Source organism: Natator depressus, chromosome 4 (assembly GCF_965152275.1).
Source record: "Natator depressus isolate rNatDep1 chromosome 4, rNatDep2.hap1, whole genome shotgun sequence".
Classification (NCBI taxonomy): Eukaryota; Metazoa; Chordata; order Testudines; family Cheloniidae; genus Natator; species Natator depressus.
This window is the reverse complement of record NC_134237.1, coordinates 139,141,103-139,166,444: the sequence shown is the minus strand read 5'-3', so window position 1 is coordinate 139,166,444 and position 25,342 is coordinate 139,141,103. Positions and strand designations below refer to the sequence as shown.

Genomic DNA, 25,342 nt, shown 5'->3' with positions numbered 1-25,342 from the left:
CCCCCCGCCTTGCTGATGATGAGTGGTGCAGACGGCAGTCTGCCCCAGGGAGTGGGGGCTAGACGATGACTGACAGTAGCCACTGAGGCAAGGGAGGGATAGGGGTTGGGGGTTACCCTGGGGAGGGGAGACCCAGACTGAGGGGGTACTGCCAGGGGGCAGAACCCTAATCTGGAAGCGCACCGGGGTCCGGAAGGGGCACGGGGCCAGGGGCAGGCGAGACATCGACCAGCAGAGGGCGCTCCTGGCTGAAAAGAGCTAATTCCCTGAACAACCAGCAGGAGGCGCTGCAGGGGTGAGTCCCACACCATGACAGGCCTTTTTATTTGCCTCCTGTTCCAAGACTTTAGGGCTCACATTGTAAAACTTTTGTCCACAACCCACAGGGCTAGAGACGGGATGGGATCCACAAAGGTACTTAGGCACCTAAACCCTGGCCTGAGGCACCCAAGTCCCAGTTTTGGCTCCCCTATGATCCACGAAACTGTCTTCCCAAACCCTGTGGGTGCCTAACTTCACTCCATGTTTAGGTTTTCGGCGTTCCCACCCCACCTGTTTCTGACTTCAGGCATGCGCACTGCTGCCTCCCACCAGGCACTGGGTGGGCCCCCTATCTCCCCCAGGAGCCCGAGAGCGACCTATGAATCGGAGAAAGACAGGCATTCGGGTGCCCAGGTCAGTCACAGGCAGACCTGATCCGTGCTCAGAGGCATCCAGCCCCAGCCAGCCAGAGGAGGAGATGGGGGCGGCGCCCACCTTGTTCAGCCCAGCGGTTAGAGCACTCACCTGGGATGCAGGAGACCCAGGTTCAACTCTCCCTCTCTCTGCCAGCTGGGGAGAAAGGCTTTGAACAGGGGTCCCCCGCCTCTCCGGACAGTGCCCCAACCACGGAGCTATTCCGATGCGGGGAATCTCGCAGTCTCTCCTGGTGAAGCTGCTCCATGGTGGCTCACCAGTGAGAGAGCAGCTGGGGCGGGGGGGGACCAGGACCAGGGTCGTGAGGCTGCAGCATCTCCCCCGGCCCAGTGACGCTGTGCGTTTATCCCCGTGGAACAGCCACCGGCCCAGAGGGACAAGGCGAGCCTGGCCCTTTGTGGATCGCAGCGTTGTCCCTGGGAGTCGCTAGGCCCCAACCCGTTGCGCGCCCCAGCCCGGCCTCTTTGTTCATGGATCGGGGCGCGCCGGGGCCCCGAGCAGAACCCCTGATTGTGGGCGGCTGGCGGTAGCAATGGGCGGTGCTGCCGTGGTGCAATTAATAATTAATCCCCCAGACCCGTGCACTGGTTATCGGCTGCATCCTTTCAGTGCAGTGCCCTAGCTGTGTTGCTAGGCGAGCTCGTTGCCTGGCAACAGTTGCCCCCTAGCCTCTTCAGGAGGCAGAGGACTACAACTCCCAGAATCCCTTGAGTGTCCCCGGCTAGCCAGCCGTTGCCATGGTTCTCTGAAAACACTATGGCTGCCTCCAGCCCTGCGGGCAGGCAGAGCCAGGGGCGAGCTTGGCCGTGCCCTGCAGGCGCGGGGGTGGAGAGGCCTGGCCTGGGCCCAGCTGGCGGCCGAGCCGATGGCGAACGGGGAGCTGGACGAGGAGAGCCTGCAGGAGCTCTACAGCTGGGTGGATGCCATCCCCCTGTCCCGACCCAAGAAGAACATCACCCGGGACTTCAGCGATGGAGGTTGGGGAGCCAGATCCCAAGCTCCTGGAGCTGGCCGCAGTCCGGCCGGGGTCCAGATTCACAGCTTGAGGCCTATGAGTGACCCAGGAATGGATCCTGATCAAATACCCTGAGCTCGGGGAGAGCCCAGACCCAGATCCAGACTGGATGGCTTGAGCCCTGTATGCAATGGGACCGACCTGGGATCCCAGATCCAAATTCACTGAGCTCAAGGAGAGCCCAGACCCAGACTGGATGGCTTGAGCTCTGAATGCAGTGGGACTGACCTGGGATCCTGGATCGAAATATTCTGAGCTCTGGCGGAGTCCAGACCTGGATCCAGACTCTGCTGTTTGAGTTCTCTCTCTGTAATGGGACTGACCTGGGATCCTGAATCCAAATAGCCAGTGCTCTAGGGGAGTCTAGACACAATTCTGATCTTTACAGCTGACCCCTCTTTCTATAACTGGCCACATCCACCCTTGGGATGCAGTGAACTTTGGGAGAGTTTGGATCCAGCTCTGAACTCCACAGACAGGGCCTCCTTTACCATTTGCAGATTGGGACTGTGGGAAATGTGGGGGGGGGGGAGTGTGTCAGGTTTGCACTGATTGGTAAATGTCCATTTCACCCTCTGGTTAAAAAACAAGTTTGTGTTTGTTTTTTTTAAAAATCAAGCAATATTCACAGAGAGGAAAACTAAATTTAAAATAAGATTGCTCTAGGGTTAATAAGGAAGAGGTGAATGAGCGACTGTGGACAAATTCCTAGTTTCTGTGTCCAAACTGCACACAGCGCAACTCAGGATTATCTGCAAAGGTGGATTTAAGTCTCCTCTATGCCCCCCAATCCTGGAGCCATCTAGCCAGATCCTTGATAGCAGTCTCAATTTATGCCAGCTGCCCACAACGCCTAAAGAGATAGGCTGCACATAGGGTAACCAGACAGCAAGTGTGAAAAATCGGGACAGGGAGTGGGGGAGGGAGAGGTAATAGGAGCTTATATAAGAAAAAGACCCCAAAATTGGGACTGTCCCTATAAAATCAGGACATCTGGTCACCCTAGGTGCACAGGTGTTACTAAAGGTAAATTTTGGCCAGCAGAACCAGGTGGTGTTGCCAACTTTTGCACACTTATCACAACTCTCATATTTCATGTTTTCCTTAAAGCCCCAGCTGCTGAAGTCAGCTGACTATGTGAGAACTTCAGCTTTCATTTCAAAAATAGGAAAGTAGGTCTCTAGCTCTCTTGGTTACAGAAAAAAGCTTGAAAACATGAGTTCTAAAGGCTCCCAAAAAAACAACAAAAAAAACCAAACAAACCCCCAAGGCAAATAAAGAGCCAACATTTATTTTTAAAATCTTGGATTTTTTTTTAAGCCAATCTTACAATTTTTTTCTGGGTCTGGATTATGATTTTTGACTGTGTGGGGTTAGTAATGCTGTTTACTGCTGTGGATTACGCATGAAAGTGAAATAACCTGGATGCCTCTCTGATCCCAGGGCAAGTTTGCAGGGTTGCTGGTTAAAAGAGATGAATTCTTCTTTGTGTATTTGTCCAAGTGGCTCTCGCTTCTAAAGTGCATGAGTCCCATCCGTGCACTCAGAGGTGGATTAAGGTTTCCTGGGCCAGAGCAAGTGAGTGGCCCCTCCCCACCCCTTCCACCTGCAGCCCTGCTCATGGCCCCAGCCTGTTCTGCCTCTTCCTACCCCTGTTCCACCCACAGTACTGCCCCATTCTGCCCCTGCCCCTGCAGCCCACAACCTGTTTGCTCCTTTCTGCCCCCCCCCCCACTGGAGAAGCTCTGTCCCCCCCCTCCCCCCCCCACGACAGCCCTGGGGCTGCAGTGGGGAGTGAGAGTGCCTCCAGTCCCTGGACTGCAGCTGGGGTCCCGGCTCTGGCGCTTCCCCCGCTGCTCCGTGCTTCTGCTGGGGAGCGCTCCACCCACCCACCTGGTGCTTCTGCCGGGGCTCCGGGCTTCCACCGCCTGGTGGCAACTTTTTTTCCAGTGCCCCCCTGTAGACTGGGGCCCGTGGGCACAGGCCCCGTTGGCCCAGTGGCTAATCTACCACTGCATGCACTCCCTGCATGGAGCTCATCTGCTCCAGAGTAGGATCCACTTGGACAAGTACTTGAAGTAGAATCACAGTTGCTATGAGGTAAGGAACCCTTCTTTTTCACTTAGATCTGGAATCTCTGACAGACAATAACTAGTCCTGGCTGTGGTTTATACAGTATCTTTCCTGAGCATCCATATATATATATAAAGGCGTCTCATTGTTTTCATTATGCAGATCATGGCGTGATGCTCATCTGATCTTTCCGAGCACTGCATTGTCACTGATTCCTCCTCTTCTTTCCTATGCAGTTCTAGCAGCAGAAGTGGTGAAATTTTACTTTCCCAAAATGGTGGAAATGCACAATTATGTCCCAGCTAATTCAACGCAACAGAAACTCTCCAACTGGGGCCATCTCAACAGGTAAACATGCGCCCAGTGCCCCTCAGGCAGCATGGTGCTGGGGAGGTCGGGCCATGGAGCTGCGGGTGCATAGGGAAAACAGTGATTCAGTTTCCTTGTTGTTTTCCCACTCCTCTGCATCTTTCCGACCTCACACCCACCTGACAATACCATGCAGCTTTTCTGCTCTGACACCCTCTGCCAACGCCAAACAGTGGCTTGGACTTCATACCTCTCTTATCTCCCCCCAAGTCCTGTGCAGCCTTCCTGAGCTCAGACCCCTCTTTCTGGGGCAGCGTGGATGCAACTGGAAACCAATAATTAGAGCAGCGAGATCCTAAACATTATGCAATGTTCTCCTCTGCATGCTGAGCATGATCCTCCGCTGGGGTAAATCAGTGTTGCTACATTGTCTTTGAGGGAGCTACACCCACTTACCCCAGCTGAGGATCAGGCCCCTTAGTCCAGGAGAGATACTTCCACATGAGACTATTATAGGAACTCAAGCCAGTTCTGCAGAGTGGGTGCCTGTACTGTGGTTTAACCATTCCCCTACCGGGGGGCGGTTTGTGCCCTTGCAGGAAGGTGCTGAACAAGCTGAATTTCTCCATCCCGGAAGACATGATCCGGAAGATCGTACAGTGCACGCCTGGCATGGTGGAGCTAGTGCTGCTCCCACTGCGGCAGAAAATGGAGGACAAGCAGAAGCGGAGCAAGGTGGCATCTAGCACATATCAGGTCAGCGGTGCTTGAGGGACGGCGGGCAGCTCAGATGGTCAAACGTGGTGTAGGATCCTGTTGTGTATATGGGCCATGTGCTGAGGTCCTTGCTCAGGCAAACTGCCTTGGGAACAAATGCTGGGTGAGCACTTTGGAGCTTGGCCTACAGCTGTGACAACTAGGTGTAATTTACAAACACAGAGCCATTAAACTGCATTCAGAAGGAGCATGGTTAAAGTGCAGGAAGTGTAGGAGTCATCACAGAGACTGAGGCATGAGTTCTGTTTCTGACTCTCGCAGATGTGCTGTGTGCCCTTGAGTGAGTCACTTCATTGCTGTGTGCCTCAGTTTCCCCGTTTTCAAAATGGGCTTGCTAGACCCTCCCAGCGAGTGGGTGGGGGTTAATTCATTTATTGCAGAATAGTGACTCACCAGCCAGCACGTCTCCCTGTGGCTGTTCATGCCATTGCAAGACCTTCCCCTTCTCCATCTGATGGCCATTCAGGCCCTGTGGTGGTCTGGTTCTAGTCACTCAGCCCAGTCACATACACTGATGTACATGGTTACCTCCCTGGAGCCTTTCCCCTATTTCAGGGCCCACCACAGGGCTCCACTGTAGCTTCCCCTGGCTCCTTTCCCAGGCAGCAGGAACCCCAGACTCCTTTGCTGCTGGGTCTCTCACTCCCATGTCTCCCCCCTTCTGGCTCTCTTCTTCCCCTATTCTGAGCTCCTTCCCTTAGGGAATCAGCTGGGTCTGATTATGAGTTATGCCGAACACCCTCTGCCCCAGGTGGAAATGGGAGAGCTAACTGGGCCCACCAGCTCCCGTTAACCCTTCATCTACCTGTGTGTGGTTTATACACCCCATCATGTGTACGTACAGGGCTTTGAGATCCTCAGATAGAAGGCATTAAACAAGTGCACAATTGTTGTTCTGAGCAGCTCACAGGGTGTGGCCGCGAATAAAACGGTTATACCTGCCACCAGAAATGCGCTCTTGGCCAGCGAGTGATGGAAATCAAATTGAAAAAACCATCCATCCAAAACTCCATGCAAGCAGCACTCCATGCAGTGTGGTAGTCGGACTCGGACCACTAGGGTCGAGAGAGAGCCCAGCTACCAGTGCTGAGAGTTCAGGGCTAGGAATGGAGTGCCCCAGCCGACCCTAGCAGACTGGGTATGGGGTGAGAAGCAGGTCTTGTCAAGATACCAGTTATCCCTCAGAGTCATCAGAGGGCATCAGTGTTGTTCTATGGAGCTGACAATTTAGCTGATCCCGCTGATGTTGGGATAGATGCACAGGAAGGAGGAAACTGAGTGGTGAAGGGCTAATGAAGGGGCACTAAAGCCAGGTGAGTGGAGCTGTTCTGAAGCTCAGGCATGGGTCGGGGAGGTCTCTCCTCCTCCTTCAGTGTGAACCCACCTCCAGCTGCTCACCCTTAACCCCTTCTCAGCCACACCCCTCATCCCTGCTGTGCCTCATGACGAGGCTCCGAGGGAAGCCTCGCGGAGCTGATAGTGTCGAGGTGCATGTATAGGAATGGCATGGGCTGCCGCCCGTGTCGGGATGCCAGGCAATGAAATGGGCAATAAAGCAGCAAAAAGTACCTTAGAAAACAAGGCGGTTGATCTACAGAGTCCCCCGAGGCTCGGTCTACACTACAGACTCGTGTCGGTGTGAGTTCGGCGCTCGGGCAAATCCGCACCTCTGAGCGATGCAGTTCTACCGACCACACTGCTGCCGCAGACAGCGCTACGGCGACCTGAGGCAGGAGCGCCGGAACCTCAGTAGAAGTGTGTGTCTGGGGGGGTGGGAATGAAGCCCGGTCCCTCTGTGGCCCTGCTGCTGCTTCGCCTCTTCCCCTGGAGGCCTTGGCCAGGCTGGAAGCAGGCAGTGGTAGGAGCTGCCCAGGGAGCCTGGGCCACTGTAGGGAGCCCTGAACTCTCCACCTGCCCTGGGACCGGGGTGCCCGTGTCCCCGGATCACACCACCATGGGCAGGTGGAAGCTCCAGGGCTCCTGACAGCACCCTGGGCAGCTCTTACCATGGCCTGATTGCAGCTTCTGGCCTGGCCAGGGGTGGGGCCTGGGGCTGCGGGGGGGGGGGAGAGGAGGAGCAGGGGTGGGCCTCTGAGACGGACTGGACTGCATGGTGAGGGGGGCTAAGGGCCACCTTAGCCCTCCCACGAGGAAGAGGCTGGCGCTGCCAGCAGGGGCTGCGCCTGCCCAAGGCTTGCAGATTAGGGGGGGACAATGTGGCTCCTTGACCCCCAAACAACACCCATGTTAAAAAGTGGGTGGGCATGGCCCTCCCACTTCCCAGTTCTGGCCCCCCTGATGGGGGTGCTTCTCCTGTCAATATACCTACTGCCTTTTGAGGAAGTGGAGTACCTACACCAATGGGAGAATCTCCTCGCCGGTGAGGTCGTGTCTCCTCCTAAGCCTGCAGTGCTGTATGCGTAGACAAGCTCTGCCTCAACAGGAATGCAAAAGTGTGGTTAAGAGAGAAGGCACGGCAAGAACTATGGCGCAAAGAGGAAAATGAAGGGTCTATGAAATGTGCCCGAACCTTGAGGATGCCGTTATCCTTCACAGCTATGACCGCACAGTAACTACCCGGAGAGTGCGAAGCGCTCACTGAGCAGAATGGTCATTTAGTTCTGCTCAACGTGCACAAAGTCGGGTTGTGCAAAGGTAAAGAAACAGTTGAGCATCTGCTTTGGCAAAGCAGGGAGAATTTTTACAGAAAGACAGATTCTTGATGAAGAACAGAGGCCTCAAGGTAAATAGTCCGAAAGGATCGGTAAGACCCTGGGAAAGTGGGGCAGTGTGGAAAAAGCATGATTCTGCTTTTTCAAAGATACAGGACAAGGTGAGGACAGATTTTGGAATATGTGAAAACCTGCAGTCCGTGGCAGTTGCAGCCTCGCATGCTGAGCCGCTGCACCAGAATGCCCCAGTAAAAGAGAGCAGGGGCCTGCAGCATGCTGCTGGTCTTCGAAGACGACCTGATTGCAAGTTACTATGCAAAACAGCTTCAACAAGGGACTGGAGACGGGGCCAAATTCTTCTCTCACGCCTCTGTGTAAATCCAGAGTAACCCCATAGTCTGCAATGGAGCTGCTTTGGTTTTACCAGAGCAGGGACTGGGGGCCGGCTGGTGACTCTTCTCCGGCAGGAAATCATCATCCCCGGTGACCAGCCAGGAGAACAGCTGCTGGAGAGAGATGGCTCTTACTCATGGGCCTTAGGCAGACACCAGTATACAGAGTGGGCCAGACTCTTCTCCGTCACGCCCATGTAAACCCAGAATAACTCTGCTGGAGCCAGTGGAGTTGCTGTGCTGGAACTTGGTCCGGTCCCTCCTGGGGTGTAGAGATCGCAGCGGAGCAGACTATGGCTGAGCGTCACCCGCTCCTGCACGTTCACCCATAGCCACAGCTGTGAGATGCGCACCATCTGCGTGGCTAATACACCAGTCATTATGCAATTGCCCTACCTTGGCAGCTCCACTCACGGGTGTTTCAGAGGTGACGCCTCTCTCCCTGCTTGTCCGGACTGCAGAATCTTTGTGGCCGCTCCCTCCCTCACCATACACCCACGCTCTGTAATCAGCCACATAGACTTAGTGTCTTATAATCCCAGCAACTGCGGTTTGTCCCCTCTTCAGTGTGAGCGTGACGGCCCCAGCGAGTGAGCGCCGCTGGCTACAGCTCAGGCGTTAGCAGGGCAAGTTGTGCCGGAGGGACCCCGCCCCACCAAGGTGAGGACAGTGTTGTCTCCATGGCCCATCAATGCGCCCCCTCTCTGCTGAGACTGGCAGTGAGGTGGCCGATCTGTGCCGGGGTGATGGTGCTTTGGAAATGTGGACACCGGTGTCCTAGCAACCGGACTGAGACTAGACCAGACCTATTTTTATTAGACTTAAAAGAAAAAAGGGGATTTCAACTGATGACCAGATTTCTCTGACCAATATGTCTAACGGTACAAAACCCTGCAAGGCCTTCCTGGGGAAGAGGTTTCTCATAGCAGAGGGCTCTAATCTAGTAGAATGAGACCCTGCGGTTGGCAGCTGAAGCTAGACGAATGCCGTCTAGACATAAGGTGTACGTTTTGTAAATGATGAGGCTAACTGTTGGCGCAATCTACCCGAGTGACGTGGTGGGTTCCCCATCACTCGAGGGCCTTAAATCCCAGCTGGATGTCTTTCTATCTGTTGGGCTATAGCCCAACAGAAGGGCTGGGCTTGATGCAGAAATCGCTGGGTGCGGGCCTTTCCCCGGTGTCAGACTCGATAGTCATAATGGCCCCGTCTGACCTGTGAAACCCCACAGTACTGAGTTTATAGGGACCCCCATCCTCAATGTCTTTCCTAAAGACTTGTTCCATCTTTCCACTGACAGGGCAGTGCAAGTTCAGCCTAAGGCCCCCAAGTGTTCCAGTCCCACCTGTTATCAGACATTGTACCAGGAACTGGCTGGGGGGGGCGCCACTGCCCCCTACTGGATGGGATCAGAGCTGCTCCGCCCATGTCATTTCCTGGGTGCCACCTTGTATTCTGCCTTCACTCAGACCCACTCATCTCTGCAACATCCTGATCGTTGCCATCTTGCCGCTTATGGAAGTCTTGCCAGGCCTCTCCTGGGAGGAAGCTGACAGTGGATTGCAAGGCATTTTCACTTGAACCATGTGTTTTCTCTGTGCAGGAGCTGGGCACACGCTATGCACTCAATGAGAATGGCCATATGGAAACAGGTAGGAGTGACAGGAGTGTCTCTGAGCAGTATGTGAGTTCTGGTGGAGTTAGCTTCCATCCCTGCCACCTGGCTCTGTGACCCTGGGCAAGTCACTCAGTCTCCCTGTGCCTCAGTTTCCCACCTGTACAATGGGGATGCGCTGTCCTGCATTGCAGGGGTGTGAAGAAGATACATGATTTGCATTACAGTAGCACCTAGAGGGCCTGATGGAGTTTGCGGCCCCATTGTGCTGGATGCTGTACAGATGTAGTGTCGACTCAAAGACACAACAGCTGAGGAGTGGGAGAATGGGAAGATTCTCTCCTGTAAGCTGACACACAGAGAGGGACTCCTAACGGCTACTGAAATTGATGGACATCAGGAGTCTAAATACCTTGGAGGATCTGGGCCGGAGTGACTTACCCAGGGCCCGTGACAGAGCCACAAATTGAGCTGGATCTGCTGGTCCCAGCCCAGTGCCTTAACCACAAAACCAGCTACATTAGTTACCGTTGCTGGAGATTCCAGCTATTATGACGCTGCAGCTCTAGAAATACCTGCAGAGATTTCATAGGTCAAGTGGCTTCTTCACCAACTGCTTGGCCTCTAGGAATCTGCAGAGTCTGTAAGTCCTTGTAGCTTTTTCTAAGGGGACCAGCTAGCAGAAGGAAGGATGGTCTTGGGTTAAAGAACAAAACTGTAAACCAGGAGATCTGGGGTTCAGAACCAGCTCTGCCATGGACTTGCTGTGGCAAGTCACTTCCCCTCTCCATGTGCTAGGTAAGGCAGGGATAACAACAAGGCTGACTGACAGCACTAGGCGTACATGAGCTTTTCAGATGGACGGTGCTAGCAAGATGCCATCTCCCCAGTGGGCTCAAGCATGAGACCATTCCTGTTAGCCCCACTGGAATTCAGAGCTGCCCCCTCTGAAGCCTTACGACTCCCAGCCCATACCTGTGAGCTCATAGAGCCCGAGGTGAGATTGGCACACAAGTAAACTACCCCAGCATGTGTGCGCGGCACCTCTCCACTGCTCCCTGGGGGAGTCACTGGGACTTGCAGTGACAGCAGTTCCTTGCTCCAGACAGTAGTTCTAACCTGACCCTGCTCACAGAGGCCAGATGCGCCTGTCGCAGAACTGGCTGGCCACGCCCAGCCAATCAGCCAGTGTTTAAGCTGCCCAGGGTCCTAAGGCCTCACTTTCCCAGTTTCAGCTAAGGCTCAGTTCTGCCCTTGCTGAGGCTCCCACGGAAGCGGGTTACACCGGGGTAATGGAGGGCTTGATCTGCGGCTGTAACCGAACGTGGTTTGTGTTACCAGGCTATTCGTCAAAGCCAAAGACCAATGCAGCGGGGATCTACGTGCAGCAGTCCCCACGAGCTGAAAGGTAAAGTCTGCCCTGGGATCACCCTACAAACTGACAACAGTGTTTATTGATACAGTCCCCGCCTGACCCTTTAGAACTACAGCCCCTTCCTGGTTACTTGGCTGGGAGCTGTCCAAGGAATGCTCAGGTGCTCCACAAGGGTCCGGGGGAGCGGCAGGTGGCTGGCCCTTCTGTCCTCTGGGCTGTACTGCTCTGTGGAAAAATGGAGGTCCCCGCTTCACAGGACTGTCAATCCAACCCTTCCCAAAGGGCAAGTGAAATGCAAACCCTTCCTGGCCGGGGCAGCTTTGCCTCCAAGATTTATGGAAGCGAACGGCCCACCTGAGCACAGAGGAAATCACCATGGTACTTTTGTCGCATATTTGCACACAGGCCCAGATCCTCAGCGGGGGTAAGTCAGTGAAGTTCCACTACCATCCACAGAGCAAGGCTGAATTACCCCAGCTGAGGATCGGGCCCTTAGCGTGTGCCAGGACGCCCCCACCCCCAGCACTGCTCAGTGCCCCTGCACACCTTCTGCCTCTTGCTGCTACCAGGGTTTGTCTAAGCTGAGCCGCCCTGCAGCCTCACAACAAAGGGCACAGGGGAATCAGACACGTGCTTGGGCTTTCAGTTTGCCTGGGCCACTCTAGTGGTGCCAACCTAACCCCCGCTCGGCAGAGGCCTGGCGCTTTCACCCCTTCACGCTGCTGTGTGTAGCCCTCTCTGCTGCCAGCCCAGATCCCAGTGAGCAGCAGGGACTGTTCCTAAAGCAAAACATCCAAGGACCATCCTGCCACTCACTGAGATGGTTAAACCTGTGATGTCCCGAGGAAGGAAGAGGGAACTTGATGTCTGCCTTGGCCTCCTTATGTCTACCAGTGAGCCAGGGTTTATCCCAGGGTGGCTTATGTAAGTGAGAGAGGCAAAGCCCGAATCTCCTCACCTGGTGTAACCCTGTTGATGGCTTTGGAGCTCCTCCTGACTTACATCATCAGCGCATGGGAGGGGAGAATCAGGCTCATCAATTCACTCGGCCCTGGTGCATTCAGGCCAGTGGGAGATGGGCACTCTGATGCCAAGGCTGAGTGTGACCTGCGGAAGGAGAGATGGGGCCTGTTGTTCATTCCAGTCTGTCTGAAATGCCCAATGCCATATCCACTGCTTCCCTTTAGACACTATTGCCCATCTAGTCCAGCAGGTGGCTGATGGAGGGCAGTCCAGTCACCTGCGCTGCGTCCAGCCTAGTTCTCAATGGCCCCCATGATGGGGCTCCCACCCCTTCCATAGGGGACCCTCCGCGATCTGACGGAGCTCACTGTGGGCAAGTCTCTCCTCCTCCTACGTGTATATCTCTGGTTTTACTTCTTTCCCCAGGATGAACAAGGGCCAGCAAGGCTATGCCCAGGCACTGCAGGGAGACACCAGCTTCCGCATTCAGTTAGTGGAGAGGGAGCAGGCTCTGCTGGCTTGTCAAGAGATGGTCCAGGTGAGGACAGTTACCTTGCCGTTCCACGGACAGCACGCGATCCTCTGAAAGTATGCCAGACTTTGCCCACAGCCACCTCCATGGCTCATCCTACCCCACCCCACCCTCTGGGTAGGGAATACCCACTTCCCATGATGCCCACGGGACGGGAGTCCTCAGCCAGCGTGGAGGTGACTGCACAAGCCTGACTTTCCTGCCTCCAACTCAGCACCTTCACTAGTCGCAATGGTGGGACCATTAGTATAGACCAGCTGCCAGGATCTTAATCAGCTCCACGTCGGTCCAGCGGTTGGAGCTGTAGGCGGTCAGGCTTGAGAGGTCAACCCAGAGTTGGTAGCTGGGGTCTGGAGCCAAAGGTCAAGCCAGAATCAATAGCCATGAACCAGAGGTTGGGGCAAGGAGTGAGGAACAAGGCCGAGTCTATCTCAGCTGCAAGTCAGACCTCCTTGTTGCACAGACAGCTTCCTGCTCCTCCCTCCAGGCTTAAATAGTAGGTCTGGACAAATGATTGCTCATGGGAGGAGCTGCCAGTCATTTCTACCAGGGCAGCACTTCCTGCAGTGACTGGTCTCCCAGGATGTAGGCAGAACCATGGTCCATGCACCCAAGGCTGCCTGGTGATGCTGCCTGCCCAGGGCCCCGTAGGTCTGGGCTCAAGAACTCTGGGTGAGGATTCACGGTATGTCGACACTGCACTCAGATGAGTGACTGCAGCCCATGCAGTTCGGGTACCACCAGCAGTGAAACCAGGGCAGGAGCTGGGAACGGGCGACAGGGGATGGATCATGTGGTGATTCCCTGTTCTGTTCATTCCCTCTGGGGCACCTGGCATTGGCCACTGTCAGAAGACAGGAGACTGGGCTAGATGGATCTTTGGTCTGATCCAGGCTGGCCATTCTTATGTTCTTATGGCAGCATGGGCTTCGGTGCAGGTTAGCCACTCAACACCCGTGCTGCTGGGGCTTGGCCGCTGTTGGTATGTGAGCAAGCTAGAGCAAAGCTAGTGGATTGGAGTGGAGACAGACCCACTGTGGTTAAAATGCTGGGGACGGGTAGGGTCCCATGGACTGCTGTGCTGGGGCTTGCAATGGTGGGAAATGATAGGACAATAAGTCTAGTGTAGACAAGGCCAAGATTTCAGCAAGCCATAGCCCATCATGACTCGTGTGCAGGGCTCCCTGTGCAGCCACATGGCCTGCTGGTCAGCCTGGCTCTGTACTTGCATATGAGATGCAGCCGCAGCTCCAAGAAGCCTGCAGTCAGGTTCAGACCCAGACAAAACAGCTCAGACAAGCATAAGCCCCCAGGTGATGGCACGGTCCCAAGGGGGTGAAGACAATGTGAAGTCCTACCTGGGCCATTCTTGCAAAGCTCTGCAGAAGAAGGTGTGTTTTATGGCCGTCTTTGAAGGTGGTGAGAACTAGCGGTGTTATGACAGTATCCGATACCCAAGAGCTGGGTGATCCTACTGATCTTGTGTCACTTACTGGGGACTCATGGAAATGTGAGGTAGAAACAAGGGTCTGGTTGCATGTTTGATGGGAGATCAAAAGAAGAAGAACATGGTCATTGCTGCCAGCCCCAAAGATCCTGTTAGAGCTTGCCATTGGCTTAAAGTACAAGATATAAAAAAAAAAATACTGGATTCTTTTTCATGAGAAACAGTATAGCCTAGTAGGTAGAGTGCTTGACTCAGGAGGCCTGGGTTCTAGTCCTGGTTTTGCTACTGTCCTGCTGGGTGACCTTTAGCTAATCTCTGCCCCTTTCCATACCTCAGTTTCGCCATCTATAAAATGGGGATCATGATACTGATCTCCTTTTGCTAAGTGCTTTGAGGTCTACTGATAAGTCCTCGATTAAAAGCTAGGTAGGAGAAAGAGGACACATGTAAAAGTAGGCAGAGACGGGCATAAGCTGCAGAATTCAGAACTGGCTCCAGCCTGCAAGGCCCATGGGGCTGGAACAAAGGGCTTGGTTTGGGCCCCTCTCTTTAAAAAAGGCCGATCACCACAGCCAGCATGTGCTTCCCTTTGCTCAGATCCTGCAGATGAAGGTGCGGCGGCTGGAACACCTGCTCCACCTGAAGAACGTTCGGATTGACGACCTCACGAGGCGCCTCCAGCAAGTGGAGCAGAAACAGAAATGAGGCAGGGCTCGGTTTCCCTGCGACTCTCTCACCCTCAAACCTCTCACAGGCACATTTGTAAGAGCCGGCGTTCCTGTGCCTCTCCCACTGCTAATCGCTCCTCCTGGGCTTGGAGAGACCGAGCCATCACAGGCAGGACTGGTAGAGGTCTGCATTTGAATAATGACACAGGGCTCCCAGTTACTTACAATCCAAGGGCAAGACTGAGAGGAAAAAATAAGGCCTAGAGTCCAAGAGTGAGAAATGCACAAGCAGAGGTGGCAAATGCACATCTAGAAGTTCACCTGCCATTGTGCACGAGGGTGTTGTAATTGTCTACGTGCACCGGTGATTGTGCATGCATTTGTTAGTCACGTACATGCAGCTGCAATCAATCGGCTTTGCAGTTATGGACATGGACCCACAGTTGTGCATGCACTTATACAATTGCAAGAAATGCTAGTGCAAATGTGCACTCACAAATGTGCTTGAAGGTGATCGGGCTGAGGCAGTATTTCGAGTGCCAGGTTTTCTATCTATAACCAAATCCAGCGACTTTGCTGAATATAGACTCCTTTTGCTTTCTGTGCTTTAGTACCAGGGCACCCCTTCGCTTGTTAGTTGTTTTAAAGAGCCCCAAACTACCCCCTCTTGTTCCATCTGGTGACTCTTGGGTGACAGCTGATTGGAGATGCATGGGGAAGGAATGGATCATTCACAAGGATGCTTTTCGACAGGTGCGATCCTGGAGCCCTCACTCAGGGACAACTCCCACTGAAGGGTAAGGATCTGTCTACGCAGCTAAAGCTGTGCACAGGGCAGCCTACCTGAGCCAGCTTGAATCCAGCTAGCACAGGTAACACAGCCATGAAGCCAACACAGCCCAGGGTACTGAGCAGAATGTGTGGCCAGGCTCTGTGCCAGGCAGCACTACCCAGGCTGACGCCCCACCCGCTCTGTCATGCCCAGCTGGTGCTGTGTAGACACACCCTGAGGAAGGCTCTCTGGCATCAGACCCTGTGGAGATCAGTCGCCTCCACTCATTGATCAGTTTACTCTGGGCTCCATTTGGATACAAGCATGAAAAGACCCTCAGCTCCTGGCTCTCTGCTCCTTACAGTTTGTTGGGGTTCTGCGGCCCTTGGGTGGGTTTCAGAGGCTGCCTGATGAGAAAGGAGCCGTCTCTGCGGCACTCCAAGGGCTGATAATAGCAACAGGCGGAGGGCTGACCAATCACAGCCACAGAGAGCCCCCTGCTGGGGAGGGGCTGCGCTGCTCAGACATGAAAGCTCCAAACTCCGGGCCAGCCCCTCACCTGCTGTGAACGGGAGAAGCTGTACTGAGTCACAGCAGCCGGGACCTGGTCCATTGAACGGGAGTAGCTGTACTGAGGTCAGTGGGCCAGGTCCCGGCTGCTGTGAACGGGAGTAGCTGTACTGAGGTCAGTGAAGCGATGCTGACTTGCATCAGTGGGGAATCTGGCCCATAAATGCTCTTCTAGCTAGGGATGGGACCGAGCTGCCGAAGCTGGCCCTGCATTCTGAACATGTGGAAGCTGGAGGGTGTTTGGATAAAGAGCTGCGCTTTGACCCAAAGGGAGCCTGTGTGTGGGTTCAGACTGACACTTCCTGAAATTCTGAGGTATGGGGGTCAGAGGCTGGGGTTCAGGCCCTGCTCTGCTATCTTCTCTACAGCCAGTGACCTCGCTGCACTATCGCTTGGCACAACACATTTGCCTTCAGCTTCCTTGGTCCTGGAGAACTGCTGAATTCCCACGCAAGCCCCAGTGACTCCCCCGGGAGGGAGAATGCCCCATTGACCTCTGGGGAGTTAGTCCTGGTTTGCAGCAGGGTCAGGGAGAGCAGAGTCTGGCCCCGTGTTTCTCCAAGGCAGGAGCAGCGTAAGGATACCATTAAGAAGCAGCTGATGGGAATGCTCAGGTTAGGAACCATCCTGCTCACTGGTAGGGCCCGAAAGTGGCGCCCATCTGATGAGCACCCAGTGCCAATCAGGCCCTGATCCAGCACCCACTGGTGTCATTGGGACTCTTTCCACTGACATCAACAGACTTTGGGCCCCTCAGGATCCCACTCCAGTTCCAAATGGAGGGGGTCCATCAGGGCCAGGGCAGCCAGCATTAACTGGTCCCCTTGTTGGCAGCCTCAGAGAGACCACTGACTGAATGAGCCAAGAAGACTGAATTCCCTGGACATCCGTTCTGGCTGGGACAGTGCAGGGAAGTTTGCTGCTGGGGTGTTCAGCCCCCAGGGCTGTCAAGCCAACACTAAACTGAGCCAGGGAAGTCACTTTGCTGCTTTCCCTTATATTTCCTGTGTGGCGAGGGGAGCATCGTCCCTTTGTGCTTTGTAACTAGGGGTGCTGGATCAGGATCCTTGCCTCTCCGGAGTCAGTCTGCTCCTGCACCCTCTCCTTGCATCACTGTTGCTGGCAGCACTACAAGCACCGGAGGATGGAAGGCAACAGGAGGTGGAGGAAAATCTCCTCTGATCTTTAATCTCTGCTCCATCTTGTGCATTCTACCATGGCAGTCGATACGTCTGCATCATGCAGGCTGAAAGAGCAGAATGCCAAGCAAAGCATGGGAGATAAAATATAGGCCACAAATTATCCACTTTGCCGGTAGGCCTGTTGGTCACCTTCACCAATATCCAGGTATCAGATACTTGGGGGCAAAACCTAGCTGGGTATGTATTTCAACACCTGCCAAGGGGACCCCCCCCCAGTTATCTACCATATAGACCTCATTATGTACAATATGGACCGCAGTAGCAACCCTATGTACCTTATCATCTCATGACGCTCCATTGCTATTTCAATGGAGCATAGCAGCCCAGATGCTGGAGTCGAGGGTTAGGTTATTCTGGGTTGTAAGACTTGGCATTCTCTGCTAGCTCCACCTTCCTAGCTGATCAGCACCCGTGTGCTAATTTTCCAGACTGGCACTGGCAGTTACTCAATTGTTGATGATTTTTTAATTGTTTTATTTACCAATCTCTGTTTAGATTATTGTGTTGCTGTTTGGTGTGGACTCTGCTGTCAGCATAACCCAGGGGGTTATGGGTATAAGGGTTCCCTGTATCATTTTCAGTCTAAAAGTGTTTATTTCCTTTCCTCCTGATTGGGGGGGGCGTGGGTGGGTGTGTGTGTGAGAGAGAGAGCGAGAGAGAGAGAGAGAGTCGATGCAGACATTTGAGAGTAAAACCTGATGCTTGCAAATGTCTCAGCAGTTGGGTCTCCATGTGAAGTCAGCAATGCTCTGCTTGTTAGTCAGGATTTCTTGGCAAGTAGTGGGTGGGGTGGGCAATAAACTTTGGAAACATCTGGCTTCCCACATACCCAAACCCAGGCCGCCTGCTGTGCACCGTCATGCCCAGATGGCAGCATGCCGGGGATAGAATCCCAGTATTGATCAGCCATCTCCATGCTATTCCCAGAAGCATCCCATGGTTCGCAGGGCAGTGCTGTGGCATTAATCCCACCAAGATGTGGGTGTTTCCGGCCCTGTTCCCATATTATACGGTACCCTAGCTTCCTGGGGGAAAGGGGAAGGTAAATAACCCCCAATCTCTCATCTCGTTCAGAAGGCTGATTTTAACCCTAGGCCTGCGTTTGCAGCCGTGAGGGGGCGACTGTGGGACCTGGCCTAGTGGATGTGTATGGCACTCTTCCCAGAGGCAGTCCAAGGACAGTTGATTGAACAGGACTTTGTAACCGCTGTGGTGGTGGTAAAGAAAAGAGGCCGTGCTGCCCCCCAGTGGGAAAGACATAGTTTGCAGCTCTGTTAATTACAACTGCCAATATTGTGAGTAGGAAACTATCACCCTGCTGATTAGCTCAGGGTCTAACTAAACCAGGTCGGAGGCTGCACTGAGATGGAACTAGCAACCATGAAGCTTTGGCTGGGCTGAGAAGGGACAAGCCCGGTGCAGGGACAGGTGATAAACAGGAGGGTTTCATTAAACTTTGACCACAATCCAACCTCTCTAAATTGTTGACCCAACGCCCCTGCTGCAGGAGCCCTCCCGGAGCCCATCACACTCTGCTTCCACTGCACGTGGACGACCACAGCCAGGCCACCTGTGATCCCATAGCACAGCTCCAATGCTTCTGGGGACAGGGTGCAGGACACTGCGGCTCTGGCATTCCACCCCGTTTTGGACACATTTTAGCTTAACAGTATGTGCTGGAGGGTGTAAACCCCACACTGGATCTGAAGGGGTTAAGGAGCAAGTCTGGGTCCAGCCGGCCCTGCCCATCCCCACCTGCAGAGGATGCCACAGCTGAAGGTGTTGTTCAGAAGGGAGACAGACATCTCAGAAGGGACCTGCCACGGCAGGGAGAGCAACAGACCCTGAGAGCTCCTGGAGATGGGTGCTGCAGAAACCCTTCCTTAGGAGGAACTTCTGCCTGCCTGGTGTGCTCGGGCAGCTGAGGGTCCAGTTCCTCGCCTTTTCTTTGCTACTGCATCAAACTGTAAGACTTTGGTGGAGCAGGGAGTGGTAGGAAGCAGCCCCGGGAGGCAGCCATAAAGCACTCCCGGGGGCTGGACATTGTAGCTTCTCACATGGCCCTGGGCAGGACCTCAGTGGAGGCCCTGGGCTCCTCTACCAACCGCCTTGTTACGGAGCATACAAGAACCTTCTCTTCCGGACGCCCCCTTGGGGAAACCCCGAGAGCATAAAGACTTTGCAAACTGCACAACTGGGACTGGCCACCTGCAGGGGTCACTGAACAGACTGAAGGTGCTTCCCCGCCATGCCTGCCCTTCGGCAGAGTGCGGATCTGCCGTATTCCTTGGGATATGGCTAACTGGGGACCTGAGCGGCAGGCTGGGTTGTCAGCCACCAAAAGGCGGACTGCCAGGGCACAAGATGGTGGCTAGTGAGAGACCCTAGAGGCCGGGTGACTAGAGACCTAGACCGCCAGTGAGTGCCACCCACCGCATGGTGCTACACGCCTCCCTCGTGAATGTAACATCATCCCGACATTAGCGGTACAAAGTCCACCAGCCCATCACAGTTCCTCTCCTTTCCCCTACATTCTGGTGCTGGTGTGCGAAGGGGGCCGTTCCTCCTCTCCTTATCTAAGGGCTCATTAGGACACCCTGGCCTTTCCACAGCCCAGTCTCCCAGCTTGCCGGGTCTCCTTCACTCTATCCAGCAGTCTCTCTATGGCCTGGCAACAGGGGCCTCCGGCAACCAGGACTCTCCTCCTCACCTTGTAGGAGGGAAAGAAACATCCTTTTGCTACAGCCCAGCAGTCTTACCCTTTACTCTGCAGGGCGGGCCTCTGGGTCCGCTTCTTGGGTGGCTCCTTTCCAGGATACTGACAAGGAACCTCCCTGAGATAGTCCCCAGCCTCTCCGGCTGCTGCCCCACGCTGCCTGAGAACCATATTTCCCAGGGAGGCAGCTACTTAGTCACAGCTGGGGGAGTAATTACTCCATCCATTAACCCCTTTGTGACTGCTACAGTAGGGGGGTTAATGGATAAAGTGACTGGAACCTGCAGCGCTGGGTGTTTTGGGCGTGTGCAGGAGGTTTGGGGGAGGGAGGCCATGTCTGGGCAAACGGAGAATGAGCGAGATCTTATTTTACAGGACACTTTGTAAAACTGCCTCCCCGTGTGAAACAGCGCCACTGAGCGGAACGGCGCGGGCCAGCTTGCCGTCCCAACAGAGCACGTGGGACGGTGGGATTGCTTGATCAAGCCATCCTCAGACAGCACGGTGTTCAACAGGTGCCAGATGCCCCGCGCAGCCTGGATGCTCCATAGCAGAGGAGCGGGGAGGGGTGATCAACACGCGCAGTATATGGCATCTGCGCAGTTAATTGGCGGCTCACCTTGCCCCTCACTCCCTGAGCAAACCTGGAAATGGGCCAGTTTTACAGAATTAGACGAACACTATCAACGTCTTGAGGCCAACATAGGGAGTAAACTCCTAGTGTCCCTCCCCGGAGCATGGTCGCTGCATCAACACAACTCCTTGGTGCTAACGCTCCGGCAGTGGTCCCCAAATTGTGGGGTGTGCCTCCCTAGGGGGGGTGCAGAGGAATGTTCAGTGGGGTGTGGTGGGGCCTTGCCAGCACCCGGGGGGAGTGAGTGTCACCCAGCCCCCCTCCGCCCCCAGCTCTGCTCCGGCCCCGCCCCCAAATGCGGCTCCGCTCCGGGCTCCAGCCCCTGGCTGCAGCTCGGTTCCCAGCCCTGGTCCGGCCCCAGACCCACCCAGCTGCAGCCCCAGCCTCAGCCCCCCTACTGCTGTCTGCACACCCTTCCCCCCCAGAGCTACGGTCCCAGCCCCGAGGGGGGAGGGGTGCAGATGGTTGGGGGGAGCACAACCGTGAAAAGTTTGGGGACCACTGCACTACGGCTAAGCAGGAGATGCCCGTTCCATTCTGAGTCACATTTTCACTTGCTCGCAATGTTCTCAAACAGAATTCCTTTGGGGCTTCACTTCCCCGGGCTTGGTTTTGGCCCACTGGAGACTTTTGTGAAGGAAATTTGACACAAACTTGGTTGTGCTTCTTTTTCTGGGTTTATTCCAGCAGGACGAATGTGCGTTTTGGAAGGAAACTGTGCCAGCATTTTTCATATGGAGAATACTTAAAGTTGGCTTTATTGTACATTTTCTCCACTGACCTGTCAGTGAAAGGTCTTCCTTTAAGACCTCCTTGGGTAAGGGCACCTCAGCCAAGGCTGGCCATATCAAGACGATCTCAGCAGAGGGCCCTGTTGTATTTATTTAGATGGATTAAATGAGCCAAAGCTGTTAATATAACCCAGTCGCTGTCCAACATTAAACAGTGGTAAATAAGGTCTGAGGTTTGGTACACAGACTTCAGCCTGCTTCAGAGCAGGGCAAACACATTACTAAAAATCCTTCTGCCCTTTTATTATACAGAAAAGAAAGAAAACCAGAGAAAGCATTTGAAATGGAAAGTACTGAGTCAGGCTTTGATTTTAACACCATCCCTTGCTCCATTTGCCTTTAGCTGGAGAGAGTTTTCAGAAGGAAAAAGCCCCTTGACTGACAGTCTCTTAGTACTTGCCAAAGATGCTAATAACCATCCTTGAGGGGAAAGAGAAGTGAGTTGAGATGGATTGGAACTGTTGTTAAAGTCAGATCCCGTTTCATCCCAGGTGGTGGCTGGGTTTCAGCTGGAGCCAGCAGAGGTGGTGATATCATCTGGGTCCCTCTCTCTGGCCCGGGCTGGCCATGACATCCCTCCGGATCAGGAGGACAAAGGCCCAGGGTCCCAGGAGACAGTGGGGGTGGCAGCCATGATGGTGACACTCACTCCAGTAGCCTCCATCTGTTCTTCCCTAATCTCTCCCCAAAGTCTCTTTCTTGAAGGACTCACAAAGGGAATGGTGGGTGGAATAGCCTGGCCCCTCATTATTTTGTCCACCAGTGAAGCCTAATATCCGACACATCAATGCTGGTCTATTCATTTCCAGGTCCATATCTTCTCTTTTTACCCAGCATGGTTTCAACACCACTGTCCTTGAGTTATCACAATGTGGTCTCTTTTTGATCTGGGCTAATCCAGTCTCTCTGGCCAGTTCTTGTGCACCTGCTTATAACACACATTACTGAACACGACTGGCCCTACTGTCCATCAACACTTGCCTTTATAGGTTATGGTGACATCTCGTGAACTTTCATAGACTTTTTACAACTGAGCTCACCATTAGGGTCAATTTGTCAGTCCAATTATCACAACAGTCCCCATGGAAACATGCCTCAATCCAAGCCCTCCCCGTTAAGGCCACTGCCTTCAAGGACATGTTTCTTCAGGGCTCATGTGCTCCAGGCACCTCAGAGAAAAGTGATCTGCTAAAGAGGCTGAAGTGCGCCTAAAGCATCTTTGATTTCGGACAGTGAAATCTGGTAAACCAGTGGTTCCCAAACTTTTCAGGGTCATGGCCCCCCTTACCCCTCTCAATACCCTCTTCCTCCCCCCACCCCCCTGAGACACAGACAGGGGTAAGAGGGCTGAGACTGGGGCTGGGAATGGAGCTGCGGCCAGAGGCTGAAACTGGGGGCTGGACTGGGGCCGGGGCCAGGGCCTGGTGCAGAGCTACAGCTGGGCTGTGGTCCGGGGCTGAGGCTATGGGGTCGGGCATGGGGCCGGGAACCGCGGATGGGGCCAGAGCAGAGCTGGGAGCAGAGTGGGGCTGGGTGGCGCTCCCTCCACACCCCCTGTGGGGGCTGTCCCAGACCCCGTCGTGCCCTCCAAATGTTTCTCCATGCCCTCCCCAGGGGGGCCCACCCCACAGTTTGGGGTCCTCTGTGCTAGATTGTGGAATAGTCCCCCATCACTTGGGACGCTTAAGGCTGGACAAAGGCCTGGAGCCTGGATTGTATGGAAGGATCCTGGCCCGGCCCTGGGGAATATGGTCCAGACAGGCTCCAGCAAGGCGCGCTCTGCTCTGCCACAGAGGAATATGCCAGGGGTGAAGTTCTGTCATTCTCACCTGGCAGCAGCTTGCCAGCTGGCAAAGGGCTGGGGCGATGGAAACAAAGCCCCTTTCGGCTGCGGCCCAGAATCGATCCTGCCCATTAGCGAATTACAGACTCTGATTGAATTACCAGAGCTACCCTGGGATGCTCTCACCAACCAAGCTGATGGGTCTGTGGAAAGTGGATAGGTTTCATCCGTGGTCATAATTACTTTCAGCACCTGGGGCGGTTCTGGACAGTCACATGAGCTGACAGGCCCTGAAGCACGGAGAGACAAATACAATGTGTCAGTAACAACCGGCCAGGAGAAAGATCACCTCGTTCCTGTGCCAAACGGCCATAAAGTCGCCTGGGAGAAGGTCGGGGTCCCAGGTGAGGGCTTTGGGCAGTGAAATATTTTAACGCCAAAACCAGCACATTTCAGAGGAGGGATTCTATGGTCATTGTTATTCCATCAATTCTTAGCACGATCGTCACACAAATCTTTCCCCACATGGTGTGTCAGAAACGTAAAGGCACCTCCCCCAGCTCCGAAAAGCCCGTCTACGTTAGACAAGACACAGGGCAGCCACTCGGGAGGGGGATACCAAGGAGGGCTTCGAAGGACAGGAGAGCAGCGTTCGGGGCTGCAGGACAGCAAGCAGGACGCTGAGCGCGGGAGGAGAGGAACAAAAGTCGGGAGCAGGAGGGTGGGGATGTGAAATAGCAGCGGACACGTAGGTGTGAGGTAGAAAGCATGTGTGGGTGTGGATCCGACGCAGGCAAAGAGAGGGAGCCCTGCAGCCAAGCACTCATGGCCAACCCTACGCCAACGAACCAGAAAGGGCGGGGGAGTAAGAAAATCAGATCGACTAGCCCCCTTGTTTCCAGGGACGTCAGCATTCACCTGCTGCGATAAAGAAGCAACACAGGGCCCTGGCTGGTGCCAGGGACGGGGGAGGTTCTCAGCCCAGTTCCAAGCAGGCAAACGGCTACATCACGTGCTAGTTTGTTTCCTGCCGATGCCATGGGACGCGTGGGCGTTCTCGCTGCGATGGCAGGACCTGGTGTGGAAAACAAGCGGTAGGAGGAATAAAGCGGGCAGGGAAAGAGACACTGGTCAGGGTCAGGGTCGGGAGGCTCAACCCAGTTTTCTTCCACCCAGCTGCGGGATCTGTAGGAGCGATGTCTCCGTTCCCGCTCCCCACCCTAACAGGGAACAGTGCTTTTTCTTCAAAAAGAAGTGGCGAATCAGGGCCCTACAAGATGTACATGCGGCCCAATGCACACCCCCTCCCTGTGCTATATTGCCCCGCCCCAGAGTGCCCTCTTGTGGCTTTCTAGACTGGCTCCTGCCTGTCATGTATGGCTGGTACAGGGCAGGTTGCTGATGAGGCACTTGTACCAGATGTGGACTGGCTCCCGGGCTTCCTTCCCAGAGGGACACACCGGGACGTGTTCTCTGTATGGTCATGTAATGTACTGCCAGGAGTGGCCATTGTGCGCTGATAAGGCATGTTACACATGTCAACACTGAGCAGCTGAACGTATAGTCCAGTTTAACCTTCTATTATACAGCCACTGGGACCTGGCCCTCTGGCTAGAGTCCCCTAACATCCGACCCCTTCCTGAGTGACAGTGTCCTCCTTCCAGTCTATCGCGATGTCCTGCACCAGTGTTCAAGCCAATGTAGGAAATCCCAGCCAGTTTGCTGCCCCGTTAGATCTTCCCTCCAGAATTTGGCTACCACCAGACCTGTTTCTCTGCTGCTGTGTTTAAGATCTCCTCCTCCTCTACCATGCTCTTTGTTCTTTCCTCAGGACCTCTCATTCCTGGGACACCAACTGCTCCCCTTGAATCTGGTTGCTGTCCTTTCCTCCAGTCCCTAACTGACAGAGACTGCTTCCCTTGAGTTATGGGCCCATTCCAGGCATTGATCCTATCCCCTGCAGCCTCCTTTCTCAGTACTTCTGGATAGGGTCTGTGACGCTAGCAGACCAGCTCATGCCAAGATCCCCATGTCTCAGCTGAACACTGACAAATACATGGCTGAAATCAGTCTGGCTCAGCTGTATGTTAGTATTGTTAAAACGGGGGATTAGGGATATAAGAAGGTGTTTAGTGCTGAGACTTTATTGAATACTTGTGAGTTGCTCTCCGCATTAGGCTGACATACCTTACAATAGGGAATACAGATGTTACTACTTGAGTGGTTGTATTGTGAGCCTCTGTGACCGTGTAAATCATCAGACTGGAGAGAGACAGTAACTTGTGTGAAGTGCTGTTCTCCAGCAGAAGGTGTTACGTCCTGCCCAACAGGGAAGGCGCA

At 54.3% G+C, this 25,342-nt stretch overlaps 1 protein-coding gene and 1 long non-coding RNA gene across 6 annotated transcripts in view; one reads left to right on the top strand and one right to left on the bottom strand.

The window, feature by feature from the left end:
• Positions 1-1,433: 1,433 nt before the first annotated feature.
• Positions 1,434-17,514, top strand: SPEF1 (sperm flagellar 1). Its single transcript, XM_074951980.1, has 7 exons — positions 1,434-1,673; positions 4,021-4,132; positions 4,693-4,849; positions 9,538-9,586; positions 10,891-10,957; positions 12,314-12,425; positions 14,464-17,514. Exons 1-7 carry the CDS (start codon positions 1,562-1,564, stop codon positions 14,569-14,571), a joined length of 717 nt encoding a protein of 238 aa, XP_074808081.1. The 5' UTR covers positions 1,434-1,561; the 3' UTR covers positions 14,572-17,514.
• LOC141986917 (uncharacterized) overlaps positions 3,578-25,342 on the bottom strand; it is a 47,711-nt gene continuing 25,946 nt past the window's right edge. For 2 of the 5 annotated variants that reach the window (XR_012639396.1, XR_012639395.1), the window contains exons 3-5: positions 23,921-24,077; positions 23,049-23,292; positions 21,094-22,144 (exon numbers count right to left, since the gene is read on the bottom strand). This is a non-coding gene — a long non-coding RNA (uncharacterized LOC141986917). Of the gene's footprint in view, positions 5,010-10,976; positions 11,150-11,882; positions 12,032-21,093; positions 22,148-23,048; positions 23,293-23,920; positions 24,078-25,342 lie in introns of those variants that run through there. The other 3 variants (XR_012639398.1, XR_012639397.1, XR_012639399.1) reach the window with 3 other exon arrangements.

Bases quoted from the DNA above. Each gene is read 5' to 3' on its own strand.
- SPEF1 (XM_074951980.1), top strand. From the start codon at position 1,562: ATGGCGAACGGGGAGCTGGACGAGGAGAGCCTGCAGGAGCTCTACAGC. The intron at 4,133-4,692 runs GTAAACATGCGC...GTGCCCTTGCAG, and splicing joins AACTGGGGCCATCTCAACAG to GAAGGTGCTGAACAAGCTGA. The intron at 9,587-10,890 runs GTAGGAGTGACA...TTGTGTTACCAG, and splicing joins GAATGGCCATATGGAAACAG to GCTATTCGTCAAAGCCAAAG.